Source organism: Podarcis tiliguerta (assembly GCF_965153285.1).
Source record: "Podarcis tiliguerta genome assembly, chromosome: 7".
Classification (NCBI taxonomy): domain Eukaryota; kingdom Metazoa; phylum Chordata; class Lepidosauria; order Squamata; family Lacertidae; genus Podarcis; species Podarcis tiliguerta.
In genome coordinates this window covers 85,191,701-85,205,731 of record NC_139540.1, presented here as the reverse complement: position 1 = coordinate 85,205,731, position 14,031 = coordinate 85,191,701, and the positions used below count along the sequence as shown (strand labels likewise).

The 14,031-nt window shown below is 48.2% G+C and overlaps 1 protein-coding gene across 1 annotated transcript; it reads right to left on the bottom strand.

Annotated features, from left to right (window-relative positions):
* Positions 1–879: 879 nt before the first annotated feature.
* On the bottom strand, positions 880–13,453 carry HBEGF (heparin binding EGF like growth factor). Its single transcript, XM_083448844.1, has 6 exons — positions 13,279–13,453; positions 12,125–12,307; positions 6,798–6,969; positions 4,277–4,432; positions 3,296–3,387; positions 880–1,444 (listed from the first exon to the last, which is right to left on the bottom strand). The coding sequence occupies exons 1-5, from the start codon at positions 13,319–13,321 to the stop codon at positions 3,315–3,317; spliced, it is 627 nt and encodes a 208-aa protein (XP_083304970.1). The 5' UTR covers positions 13,322–13,453; the 3' UTR covers positions 880–1,444; positions 3,296–3,314.
* Positions 13,454–14,031: the final 578 nt, after the last annotated feature.

The following is a 14,031-nucleotide window of genomic DNA, read 5'->3' as shown; positions in this document are numbered from 1 at the left end:
CAACTACCTCATAAAAAAGCACCACCTTGTTTATTTGAGGCATCTCCTAGCCCTGAAGTTTGAGATAAATAGCAATAGTCATGCTGCGTGAGAAAAAGGTTTAATTCTCACTGAGGTCATAAACCTGGAGCCTTAGATTCACCACTCCAGATTGAGGGATGAGACTCATACAACTGTATACACTTTCATACAATATTAAGCAAATAAAGTGGGAAGGTGTCTCAGCAGAATCCTTCCCCCTGACTGCATCTATTCTATGTTGAAGAATGTATTTTTTTCCATATGTCAAAACATTAGCATGTAAACCCCTGTATGCAACATGGGGTGGTATAAACCAGGCATAGTTTTATCCCTTTAGGCTTAAAATTCAGCAAGAGCAACTGTTGCTGTCCCCATCCCACAAAGCCCACGACTATATTTATCACCAATGGAGCACAAGACTCTTAAACGTAGGGCCATGGGTCAAGCCCCATATTGGGCAAAAGATTTCTCATGGTGCCTTCCAACTCTACAGTTCTATGATTCTTTGATTCGGCAAAAGTATGCCTGTGAGACAACCTTTGGTAATCTGTTACTTTCCAGATGTTTTGGAATACAACTCCCATCAGCCCCCTCTGGCCAGCTGGACACCTTGATAAAACTATTGTGAAGGAAACATTCTGAGATTTGCAACCAGTATTCCACATTGATTCACGTGCTCCTCAAAGCAAAATCTTGGGTACCTCCAGCTGCGACAGATCTGCCCTGGGAAGTCGCCCCCCCCCCCACACATTTTTTGCATGATGGCACTGCAAGAAGGTTATGTTTTAATTTAGAAATTATCATTTTGCAACCATTCTAATTGATTCTTCCCTAAATTAATATTCAGGTGACAGCAAGTTATAACAAAGGGTTATTTATTAGAGAATGTTACACTGCACAATCCTTCTGCCTCTCCACTTGATGACAGAGCTACAGGATCAAGCCTAAATAAATAATATGTACAATGTATCTAAAATAAATATATAATTTAAAATGAAATATCTTGTTAAATAGTTTTTCTGTCCCACTCCCCACCATTTCATAGAGTTCCAAAGTTAGGTTTCTTCAGCAGAGTCCAAGTCTTTCACAGTTAAATCCTCAGCAGATGTCTGAAGAATCCAACTTGCTGGTGTATTTTCTTCTTGCAAAGATGTCTCTTTCCAATGATACCAAGGCCAAGTCCAACTCTTCTCCTTAGGCTGTGGCTCCACATTTCAGGAAGAAGCACTCAGTGGAGAAAAGTCTCTCTCTTGGAAAGATCTTCCTGTTTGGAGGGGATGAATTGCTTCTTCAACAAAGCAAAGATCTGACACAGTCTCTTCCACTCATACAAACTCCCTTTTGACGTTGAAATGTGTCGGGGGGGGGGGGGAGAGTTTTGTCCACTGGATTGTGGAAATAAGAGCTGCTCCAGTGCTGAATCCTGCAATGTAATGGAAGGAAGGATCACATCTAAGCTCAATATGCACCACTCAGAAGACTCCAATATTATGCCCTTCTAACTGCCCTGCCTGTGCAAACATTGCAGCTTCCCAAATGGAATGACCCCCCCTCTCCTTTCCCTATGCACTGTTATGGGGGCTCTCCTGCCCCCACCCCCACCCCGAGCCAATTTTCATGGGAATGGGGGAAGCCCCATTGCACAAATGGAAGTCTTTGTGCAAGGCTTCTTTCTGCTGATGGGGCTAGTTACCTGGACCCCACCCTGCATGTGCAATTAAAAAAAAATCTACCAAGAAGGTTATTCTCCATACCCCACAACAGTTATGGAGGCTGCCACCTCGAAAGAGAACAATTCCATTGAAGTCAATTGGAGCTACTCCATGAGGACTAGTGCAGAATAAGTGACTTGAGACCTAAAATGATGCACTCTTGTGGAATTCAGTTGCACTTTGTGACTCTCCCTACTTGCTAGCAGTGAATTCAGCATACATACATTTATTTGCGTGTCTCTGTGTGCACACTCTCTCTCTGGATTTGTCTTGATTAAAGAGGTTAAGCCTTTGGAAACCTATTGTCCAGCATTCACAGCTATTCCCACCACTAATGGAAGGGCCTTCTGAGGGCCACACACAGCACCCATTACCAAGGGCTACAGCTATGGCCTGCAGCTTCTGAAGGGAGGTGGCTGTGGCTGGAATCTTGCAGCCTCCAGAGAAGGGAAAGTGAGAGTAAAGAGTGTTGCCTTAAAGTTTTAAAGAAGGTATGTAACCCAGAGAGAGGCACCTCCGCAAGAAGAAAGGTGGAACAGGTGGCCAGGGACCGGCCACCCACTGGAGAGGGGACCACCCCTACAGAAGACCAGGGGGCAAAGTCCAAGTGAAGTAATCCACAGTCAGAAATGCACAGCACACAGAGCTTCCCTCAGGGCCTAAAGCCCCCTTGGCTGCTTCTAAAGGATGCTGTTATGCCAGCACCCAGGAACACAAGCTCATGTATGCTGGTTTCGTTCATGATTCAGTTATGCCTAAGAGTCAATAATCAACTTGCTGTCCTATCAAATACTTGCTTGAAGCCTAATTAAACTGAGTTAGCCAGCTCAAAGTGCCAAGGGTCATATATCTGAGGCAAAATGCGTAACAGTTTCCTGTGAGTAGGACAAAGGCAAATATACTAGGGGACACAGATACATTTGTGGTTTTAGACTGGAACACTCTGAGATCAGTAGTGAACAATCATATTTCAAAATAGCTGGCACCGTTAATGTGGAGGCAGGTGACATGTTTGTGCCAGGGTGGAAACTAGGTTTTTGTGATAGTGGCTGGCCAATCATAGCATCACAGCACATTGCCATAGACAGCGTGAAGGAGAGCTTTGGAAAGTCTGGGGGAGTAAAATGAAATAAAGTATTCGTGGGTTGGAATCCATCCTGGGGTGGGTGTGTTCCCCCTCATAAGTATTGCACCAGTGGGTTATGAGTAATAACTTGCAACAGCTTCTTCTTTCTGTAATATGTGCCCTTTTCATACAAAGACTTATTGATTAGTATTCCCTATGCTGTTGTCTGAGTAATTACAAAGGGGCTTCTCTACTCTCTAGCATAGCATCTCAGCCCCCCAGGGGTGGTCAGGAAGGAGTAACTTGTGACAAGAGTTAACCCATAATTCAGCCCAAACAGGTGCGTCAATAGGAGGCAATGCCGTACATTATCCTTTAGTTTGCCACAGGATAAAAAAACTTCCCTTCAGGCTAAAGAACGGGCAGAATTTATTGAAATCTCTTCGCAGCACACTAACACACAGTCTTCCCATAGCTTATGTGCTTGAGGGGTTACCTTGCAATCTCAGGACATCTCAGTGGTTGACAGTGATGCCCAGTTTAACCTTCTCTTCACTCTCCACATCATACACTCCTTGCTTGTGACACCTGGGAAAAAATAGAAAGACAGAGACCAAGATAAATTCCAGTTCTAACCCTGTACGATAATTGCACCACCCCACTGCCACTGGCTAAAAGGACCTGTTGCTGTCACCTTCCTGATCCTAGGATCTGAGTATGAGAAATTCCAACTTGCATTCCTTGGCAGGGGACCAGTCACAAGATGTGGAATACCTTAGACTGAAATGGGACTCGCTGGCTCCCTGCCCAGGCTTCCTCAACTGTATCCTCAACAGGGCAGAAAGGCTAGGATGCCATTCACAGAATCATTGAACTGGAACGGGTTCCCAAAACTACTTAGCCCAACTAGCAGCATCAAGGCAGGATTCATTACACATCTTGACAACATGTCAATTGCCACAAGGGGTTAATCTGAAAGCAGGCTGCCCAGAGAACCCCAGCGACAGGGCAACAACAAATAAAGTCATGGGGAAATTGACGAAGTGGTGGATTTGGACCACAAGCAATTCCTAGTTAAACACTGGTGGGCAGAGATCCATCAAGTCTCAGTTCTCAGCCAGTGGAATTAAAATGTAAAGGATTCATATCCCAGGAGTTGATGGGGAACTGAACAAAGCAAGGACCACAAAGCACTTTGTTTCATAAAGGACTTGGTGATCACAGTCCAGGTGTGCAAACACAGAACTTGGGATTCAACAGCAGCTCTGCAGAGTCCAGAGTGTTAAGCAAGGAACCTGGTCTGCCTTTGAAGCTGTGGAGGTCTGGACCTCTCAGCAGTTTTATGCTTGCTAACTTCACATAATCCACCTCAGAATAAGACCGGAGGTCAAGTGTGAATTTTCCCCCATCTGGCATACAGAAGACAGCACTGCATCTCAGTACCTGCATCTCTTCTCAGCCCTGCCAAGCAGCTTACCTGAGCATCAGCAACACGGCAATGATGATAAGACATAGAGATGACAGCACCACCGCTGTGACTGCCAGGATTGTTGTGTGGTTGTAACTACGGGAGGGGTTCTCCACCGGAAGACTAAGAGCATGGCATCGCGCCCCGTGGTACCCTTCTTCGCATCTAGAGTTGCAGATGAAAAGCAAACAATGTATAAGGCTTGTTCCAGACCGTAGCAATAAAATGATAGCTAGTCACATTGATATGACGGTCTCCTTTCATCTAAGTTTAATGCTCAAAAGGCTATTCATATTTCAAAGTGCAACACACCTGTTTTTCCACCCCCCTCCCACTGATATAATCTGGTATTACATGGTAGAACTCATGCAATGAACTCTTGTGCCTTTACTCCATCAGCTATACATGGCTAACATCAGTAAGACACATACACTGACATTAGTTTAAGTATTATTTAAGTCATTAAAGCCATTACGTTAAAAATTACTAAAGAGTTGCAGCCTCTGGAGACAATTGCACACAGTTGTCTTTCAGAATCGTTGCTGGAAATCTATTTAGGTCTCCCTGTGTTACAGACCCCAGAGGAATTTTGAGAGTGCAATATCTCAGCAAGGGCTAGAGATTTTTTCCTCCAGCTATCAAAGGCTTGGCTAAAAGGAGAGTTTTTGCATCCATCGGGCTGTTAATCTCTACCCACATACTTAATATTTTCACTCTCAAAGAGAAGGGGAATTGCCACAGCTGACTCACACTTTCCCATTTTCCTACCCTCAACAGTAGGAATATTTTCATTCTTCTTTGGGGACAGAGCACACTTCTTAAAGAGAGTAAGTGATAGTCTCTTGTTAATTTGTCCTGACAGTTACTCACACAGTTAAAGAACCTGATGGGGCCAGCTCCCCAAATTATCTTCCCACACATTCCCACCCCCTGCCTGGATGAGTAAAACTAAAACAAAACAAAACAAAAAAACATAGAACCAGCTTTGCACTGACGCCCAATCAGGAAGGAAAGAGGGTCTTTCCAAACACCCAGCTCAAATGTCTGATGCTTAGAAAGAGCTTGCTTGAAAGCAGCACATTCCACAAATCAGTGTCATCTTCAAGCTCCAATGCTCAGATTACAAGGAAGCCAAAGGGAGAATGGCATGATGAGGGATGATGCAGACCCCAGCCTCCCAGTTCTCACTGCTGCCCAGATCCAGGCACTAGCGACCTCAGCTCACCAGCCAACATGATGCATGGCCCTATTCTAGCAGTGACGTGATGGGCCCAAAGGGGAAATGATAATAAAAGCAGCAGACAACAAAACAGCAGCCATCTGCCAAGGGAAGGGCAGAGAGTCCCAAAATCGCTCTGCATGTCTGAGAGCGCAAGAGGGCTTGGTAAGGCAAAACTGATTTGGAATTCATAATACAGCATACTGTATGGTAACGCCACCCTGTAAACGCGCTTGCAAACTGTAAGGATAAGGGGCTCAGGGTCAGGGGAAACAACTGCTTTCCCAAGGCAAAACATTACCAATCTTGTTGTTGCCATTGGAGGTATTCACTGACAAACAAGTCGACTTGAAGAAAATCAAGCCTCCGTATGGGGAGCACAAAGCACATTCCTGATGCTCAGTTTCCTGAAGATGCTACAGCTTGCACTTAGGCGCGAGATGCTTCCCCTTGGTGGTCTGCAGGAAACTGAGAAGTAAAGCCTAAAGCTAAAGGGCAGGGGGTGCTTTAGAATGGATAATCACAGGTATTTTCATAGCTGGGAATAGTTATGTTATTTGCAGCAAGGACAAATAGCATTTTACTGTAGTCACCTTGGTAGTAAAAACTTCCAATTTCTCCATTGCAATGAAATCAAATTATATGCATACATGGAGATTTCCCTATCTTATCTTCATAACACTCCTGTGTGCTAGGTAGGGGCAGCCACGCCTTTGCAGCTGAGAAATGAGTTGACTCCAAGACTCTCCAGACCCAATCCAGCGCCTTATTTGCTAGATCTCTATTTTGCCATCTCTGCTGTTAATTTATTTTCTCATTTCAACTTTGTTGTCCAGAGCAGAACCAGAAAGTTGCCTACACTTCTGAAATTGCCCACCCAGCTTCTTGCATAAGCCTGTATCTTTAGTGAAAAAAGGATTTGCTCAGCAAATGAAAACTCAGTCACTTGGAAGAAACTCAATCAAAGGTTCTAAGCCATCACTGCACTGAGGTTCTCCACCTCTTACTAAATTTGAGCTTTCATTGTTGAACCAGGGTGCTACCGGAAGGAGTCTCTAGTCTCTGTTATATACAGGGGTTTTCTTTTAGGTCTTTGAGGACCAAACTCCCATTCTCCAAGACCACAGTGCACCTGTACTTGACTCTTTCTTCCTTATTGAAAAAGGAAAATAACCCTGAAGCACAGCTATTGCGCTGTTCTAGGGAGCTACTGGAGGATAACATGCTCCACAGTGAAAAGAAAACCATATATATTTGTTTTGATTATCTGCAAAGACCATCCCCAGAACAGGAAAACCGTGATGAACTTACATGCAATGTGCGCGTTTTAATGCCTTGAGATATTTGCATTCTCCGTGAATACAATAGTCCTTGTATCTTCGCAGACAGGGGTCTCTCTTTCTCCCTTTGCCCTTCCTCCTTTTTTTTCCTTTCCCTTCCTTCACTGGAATCACAGGTTCTTGTGGATTGGAAAGGAAAGCAACTAGGAAAAGAAAGAAAACACCATTTTCATGTTACCATATATTAATTAGACAAACAATGCTCTACAATAGTCAATATACCCTATTCCTTTGTTCAAGAAAATAAAATTCAGCTGTGATGCCACTTAAGAAACACAAACCTCTAATTATACTAGATCTGATCTGATCATTTGCTCTGTAGGGTGGGCAGATTTCAGGAGTATGAAACCTACTTTATTTTCTACTATAACCTCTGAGGTCCACCAACTGGTACAAATTGGGTGGGGAAACAGCCAAGAACCTGGGATTAAGGAATGGGGCACCTGTGAGCACATATTCACCACAAGAATTAGTTTCAGATACTAAAACTGAGCTCCCACAAAAATCAACTCCTGGTTTTCAATCAACATTTTTAGCAGCTTGCTTTCGTTGGGGGAAATACTTTTTTGTCAATTGGAAGTCAGAAGAACTTGCCAATCTACTGCAAAACTGTGGGTCTCCCAGTCCATTCCAAATCTACCTTCTGCCTCCCTCCAGTTTACTGGAAGCCCAGCAATCGTGACTTCCTCAGTGCTGCTGGTGCTTCTGCGCTGGAGCTCCCTTGAACTCTGGTGTCCGACTTCCTCTACCTCGACTCCAATATCCCACCCTCCTCACCACATCCTTCCTGTTCCATTTGCAGGGTGTTCAGGGAGTTCATACAGCAGCTGACAAGACAGGCGGTGGATGGTGCAAAACTGCAAACAAAACATCTCTTCTATTCCAAAGCTGCTTCAAGTGCAGGGAAGAGGAGCCCTCCTATCTCTGTGTCACCCCAAGTTTGGTGCATGGGCTTGCTGGGCCCAGCAAAGGGGCCCCACAATGTCATTTCTGTGATTCGCCCCACCTCTCCGCTGCGCCAGTGCTGTTTGAACATGTTGAGGTCTAAGCTGCTATTTGTGCATTCCGGATAGGGCTCACAGTGCCTGAAAAGCAACTGAGATCTCATTCTAGGAATAGCCCTTCCTCTTTCCCCTGCATGCTGCAGAGGTCTCTGAGCACAATGCTTTGTTCGAACCAGTGGCGTAGCGTGGGTTGTCAGCACCCGGGGCAAGGCAAGTAATTTGCGCTCCCTAACCTGTGGATTTGCGCCCCCTAACCCTAGCCCCCAGATGTTGCGCCCAGTGAGGCAGCCCCCCCCCTGCACCCCCCACGCTACGCCACTGGTTCAAACACATGCAGTACTTCCAGTGCACAAACATGCTACTGGAAATCAAGGCAGGATCAAGGTGCACACTAACATGAGCCTGCCACGCTGTACGCGCTGGCCTCTGCAAAAGGGCAGGCACAAAGCATCATGCTCCTATTCCAGGCATTTTGCAGCATGGGGGCAACTAATTCTGCTGTGATTAACTGCTGGCTGACTTAGGGCCACTTTCCCACTGGGCCACATGTTAAGACTTTGAGGCCAGTAGCTGCTTCTCCTTTTCAAGGTCGGTGTTCAAGTGCTCGTGCAGTTATCACCGGGTGTGTCATACAGGTAGAGGCACCTGGCAGCCGGATGCAGCTGGTGCTCCCCACCACATGCACCAATCAGTGAGCCATCCCTTCGAGTCATACATATTCCTTCAGAGGGAGGGGAACCTTCCCTTTGAGTCCCTGCGAGGTGCAGAAGCCGAGGCTAGACAGACAGAGCCATAAGGCCCTTTACAATTCCCCTCGGCCCCATCAGGAGGCTTCTGCTGCTGCACTCCGAGCCCTCCTATTATTGGCAGCCCCCCGTCCTGCCCCCTCCTCCCTGAATAGCTGTGTGCTAGGAGTCAGCCTCCCTAAGGAGCAGGAAGCTCTGCACCGAGCCGCTTTGCCAAGGAACAAGCCAAACTTTTATCGCCCTCTCCCAGGCATTCCGGCTAACAATACTGGGGCCTGTCAGTATCCTGTGTGCAGCTCAGCTTCTCCCACACAGGGCCGCTTCACCTGCAATGTAGGTCATTGGCCACCCACCATGTACTCGAAGGCCACTGCTCTCTCCTCTTTCCAAATCTATTCTAAGTGGAAATTAGAATGATTGACAAAACCAACCCTTCCAAACTATTGCATCTGTTGCTGCCTGATAAAGTCACCTTTCCACACAGGCCTCAGGTTCTGTAGCAAGATAGGCTTCATAGTGGCCCAAAGTTTGGACAGAAGCCCAGATGAAAGAAACCAGATGCAGATCTCAAGGGGTTGTTTCTGTCGTGCTGCAATTAAAAGCTCTTCCGTTCTTCATGCCCATCAACTTACAGAGCAGTTAATCCCTTGAAGGGGCAGGTGGGGGCGGGGAGGGGGGCAGAGTTAGCTGAAATGTTAGATCAGATAAACACTGAACGGTCCAAAAATGTTTTGAAAGTAGAAGAGATAAAGGGATTGTGACTTAACCAACTATTCAGCCCACCAAGTACCACAAAGTCCTGCCTTCCAGATCTATCAGGTGCTCTGAATTTGAAGACTGATGCTGTTCACCCTACCACAAATCCCCAAAAATATATGGAATAGGGAACTGAAGAAAAGCAGCTGCGGAGGAGAATAGGAAAGTTAGAAGTGAAGGAGAAAAAAGTCAAAGGTATTCAGAAAATAAAAGTTAAAATGTAAATAGATATTTATTTTTTTTAAAAAGAGCAAAATATGGAGACAAGAAAGAATGACGTGCAGCAGTGAGAAAGGGGAGGAAGGCTGCACACACATCCAAGGGCCCCAATCCCATCACTTGGGTCAAAAGACATTAGGACTCGGCCAAGATTAAGGAGAAGAAAGACAGGACTATTGAAAGAAAGATGAAAAGAGACTCGACAGAAGCACAGTCAGCCCTGCTGAAAGAAGATGCAACTCTGCCGGTCTTCATCAATCAACCTGGTTAGCAGCAGCAGCAGCAGCTCAGAGCTCTTCCCAAGGTTGACTCTTCTGGTGCCTCCAGATTTAGCAGAAAGCATGCAAGGAGATTCAGGACATAAATGGGCAAAGAGGAAGAACTAGAAAGCCAGCCAAACCCCCAAGATGGCACAACTTAACCTTCGTGACTAAGCTGAGCAAGGTAAGAGGAGCTGCGCTGTGTGGGTGGGAGGCAGCGAGTCATCTGTGGATCCCCACCTCCGACCAACAGCACCCACAGGCTGGAAAGTTAATACTTCCGCCTGGATCAACCCACACAAAGTAATCAACACAAGGCGTCAAATAACTCATTTTCCATGCTTTGAGACCATCACCCAGCAGTTAATCTCCTCTCACTCAGCTTTCTCTGTGGCCAGAATTCCCTAGTACAGTGCAAATGCCAAAAGGCCTCTCCTGCTTTATTGTACCGAAGAATACTGTTGCTATGGAAGCCCAGTGACGGCCAATGTTTTTCAGAAGAGGAAGGACGTTTCGCCAATGGAAGGAGGAAGCATGAGGGAAATCCTGAGCTTGCCAGGTTTTCAAGTCCTTGGAGAGAAATAGTTAACGAGGAAGAAATTAAGGAGTGATCTGGTAAGCTTATGACCACACCAGAGCACTTGTGAAGCTGGAGAGCATGAAATCATCATGTCTCCAGCAAAGCATGTTGTGTTTCCACACAAGAGGGTGGGAACCATCCTGTAGCAGATGAAGTAGCAACTCGGCATAGCCACACTTTCCAAATTCCACAGCAGCAGACAGAAGCCCCAGGATTTCATGGCAACTTCACCAAAGTCCCCTGACCCCGCAGCTATCGGACTTTGTAATTATATTGAAGTGCAGAGGCTTTGCGGAAAGTGGTTGCACTTGATAAAAGGACAAAAAGTTGTGGGCAGAACAGGATGCAGCTCTAAGGTCTTGTGGGCAGCTGGAATGTGTGGTTGGCTCAGAAAAGGCACTGGGGCCCTCTAGGGTAAAAGTGAGCTCAGAAAATAGAAACAAGGAACTACTAAAACATCAGCGCACTGTGACATCAAGCAAATAAGGCAGGAATTTCCGTGCGAACATTCCAGCCTGGTTGCCTCCCTTGTCCTGGGGACTCACTTCTATTAGCCAGGGCTGTGCACACAAAACAGTCCAGACTTTCATCTCTGCAGAACTTCAACGTTAGCATATAACAGAAATGATCAACTCTGAAGCAAATATGAAAGATCAAGTCACCCGCTTTTAACTCTCCTACTTCTCTAGCATTTTCTACTCCTACCACACTTTATCATCCCCCCAGGAACAAATCTCAGAGACGAGAAGCTACCAATTCCAAGAAGACTTAAGTGGAAGTAAATTTCGCTGAAGTTCAACTGAATTTTGTGCCCAATTTAATGTGTTTGTGGTGGAGGCAAAAGACAACAAAGGCAAACCTGTAACACCAGAATTAAAAGAGTGGACCTGTCTCTTGGACTACTAAGCCTGGCACCCTCCATCAGAGGGACCAATGCTTAACCTTTCAGGATAAGCAGCAAAACACACCTCACAAGGACACAGCCATGCATATGTGTTTTGCAAGACAGGTAAAAAGCTGAACCGCACAATGAGGAGGGTGAAAGTTAATTTGTTCCCTGGACTGTTATAGGGTCCATAAAGCATATAATTCTTCATGCCTCTTCTGAGGAGGCTGAGGTGTATTTGATCCCCAAAGGTTAAAATAATCCATAAAAAGATGTCATATGGAACTACTTCAGAACATGGTCCCCTAGTTCAGAACTGCCTGAGGTTCTCTACAGCATCATGGAGCCACCAGTGATTGGACTGGGCAACATATATATATAGCTATAGTTAGCATGGCAATATGACATGAAAACAATGTCCCTATGCTATATGGCGGCTAGTGAATGTAAAAATGTAAACGTAAAGGACCCCTGGACGGTTAAGTCCAGTCAAAGGCGACTATGGGGTGCGGTGCTCAATGGAACACCGTGATGGAAGCCAGAGCACACAGAAACACCCTTCTGATCGGCAAGCCCAAGAGGCTCAGTGGTTTAGACCACAGCGCCACCCGCATCCCCTGGCTAGTGAATGTAACTAGGGGCAAAGACACTCAGGACAGGCAATTTCTCTGCTTCCCCATCACTGCATACTAGATAAGACACTCAAAGACCTGGATCCTGCAGAGGATCCTCCAATCGCCTCCTAATATTTGCACCACTCACCCCCCGCCCCATACCGCTTCCCTCCCTTAATAGGCAGGTGGCTGAGAAACATGTATGTCTTCCCCCATGGTGCCCCTGGACTCACCTCGAGGGAGTTCACTGAAGTTGTCCCCCGCAGACGACACACTTCCACCTCTCTCTCCTTCATGCTCCAAAGCCTCCCTGGCCGGAAGTAACTGGACGCTTGCCAGGTCCTCTCTGCCTTCCTGGTGGTAAACTTCATTCCTGAGCCCGCCAAGCTCTTCCCCCTTCACCAGGATGGGCCAACCTGGAAACAAGGATCTTGGGTGAATCATCAGCCGCCAACTCCCTGCCCCAGCTTTTCATACAGTTTCATCACACAACTGCCCAAGAGCAATTAGAAAATTGGGGGGAGAGGGGGGGAGAAGCCACTTACGCTCTCTCTCTCTCTCTCTACACACACACACACACACACACACACACACTGTACTCCCCAAAGACAGGGCAAAAAAACAAGGTATGAAAGGCAGACACATTTTTCACTTCCATACAAGTGCATTAATACCTAGCAGATTCACACATGCCAGTGTGCCCAGATGTTTCGGAGGCATCACAAGCACTCTCCGCCAACACGGTGATGCCCGCGCAGAATACAAGTCTAGACAATTCAGCCACACACGACACTCCTGTCTCACTGTTATTCCCATGCATATTTGCAGGCTGGGTTTTCAACCTCGGGAGCCAAAAAAACATTCGGACTCGGCAATGCCTGAAACTTGCAGGAGTTCAGCAGAAGTTTCCTCGAGGCGCTTTCCACCGCGGTGCGGGATTTAACGTTTTACGGGCAAAAACTCTCGGACACCCCCCGGCGGGACTCCTGCAACTGAATTATCCGCCTGCACCCAGCCCAGCCACGCAACGCTATCTGGGCACCATATCGGCTATCAAAACAGGCTAAATTTGGCAGCGGTGCAGCGAAGCCGGAGCAGACAGCGCCAGCGGGAGGGGATTCCGAGCGAGCATCGCTTGGGCTGGAAGAGCGACCAGGAGTCCCTTTCTTTTCTGTGCGACCGAAAATCCGACGCGCGGCTCAGGCGGAGGCAAGAGCTCGTCCGTCCCGTCGGCTAACAGGAGAGAGTCGCGCACTCGCCGGGATCTCTTCCACGCCGAGGCCAAAGACGCGGAGCGCGCCTGCCCCACTTCGAGGGCATCCCCACGGGGCTCCCTTTCGCCCGGGGCGCCCGAGTCCGTCCGTCCGCTGCCGCCGCCCCTTCTTACCTGCCGCCAGAAGGACGCTCCAGAGGACCAGCGCCGCCCTCATGCTGCCCCTCGATCCCGACAGAAAAGCCCGATTGCGGGGAGAAGCGGCGCTCGAGGGCAGCTGCGGCTCCGGGTCTGGCTCCCTCCGCTCGGCGCGCCGCCACTGCTCTCGGCCGCGCTCTCGCCCGCGCCAGACTAAGCCCCGCGCCCACGTGGGACCCGCCGAAGGCGGCCAGGGGGCGGGACGCCGCCACAGGAGGCTCCTCGGGACCCGCCCCGTCCCGCCGCCCCGTGACGTCGCCGGCACTCCTCGCCCTGCCCGCGGGCGCGGCGACGGCAGACGGGGCGCAGAGACAGGGAATCCCTGCCCGGCCTCTCTCGGGAGGGAGGCCTCGCCCCGCCACGTGGGTTTCCGGGGAGAGAGGCAGGCAACCGCGAGGAAGACTCTCGCCTCCTTCGCCCTGCTTTGCAGAAGAGGCTGGGGGAAAGCGGGAGACGGGCAGCCCCCAGGCGCCCCCACCTCCGAGTGGCGCGGCTTCAGCAATCTCGGGGGGGGGCAGGAAAGAGCACAGGCTGGCGAAGGGGGGAGCGCCTCCTGGCTGCCCCCCTTGCTTACCCTCTGTGGCCACCGCGGAGAGGATCGAGGCCCTGGTGCTTCCGCGATTAGCCTGCTGCTCCCCGGCATAGAGGGCAGATCCACGCCACGGGGCGAAACTAGGCTCACTTTCACCCAGGTCAAAGACTCAGTTTGGCACACACGCACGCACACCT

Coding starts and splice junctions, on each gene's coding strand:
- HBEGF (XM_083448844.1), bottom strand. CDS start 13,321: ATGAGGGCGGCGCTGGTCCTCTGGAGCGTCCTTCTGGCGGCAG. Junction 4,433..6,797: donor TTAAAACGCGCACATTGCAT/GTAAGTTCATCA, acceptor CTGCAACTCTAG/ATGCGAAGAAGGGTACCACG. Junction 3,388..4,276: donor GCCGTGTTGCTGATGCTCAG/GTAAGCTGCTTG, acceptor ATTTTTTCCCAG/GTGTCACAAGCAAGGAGTGT.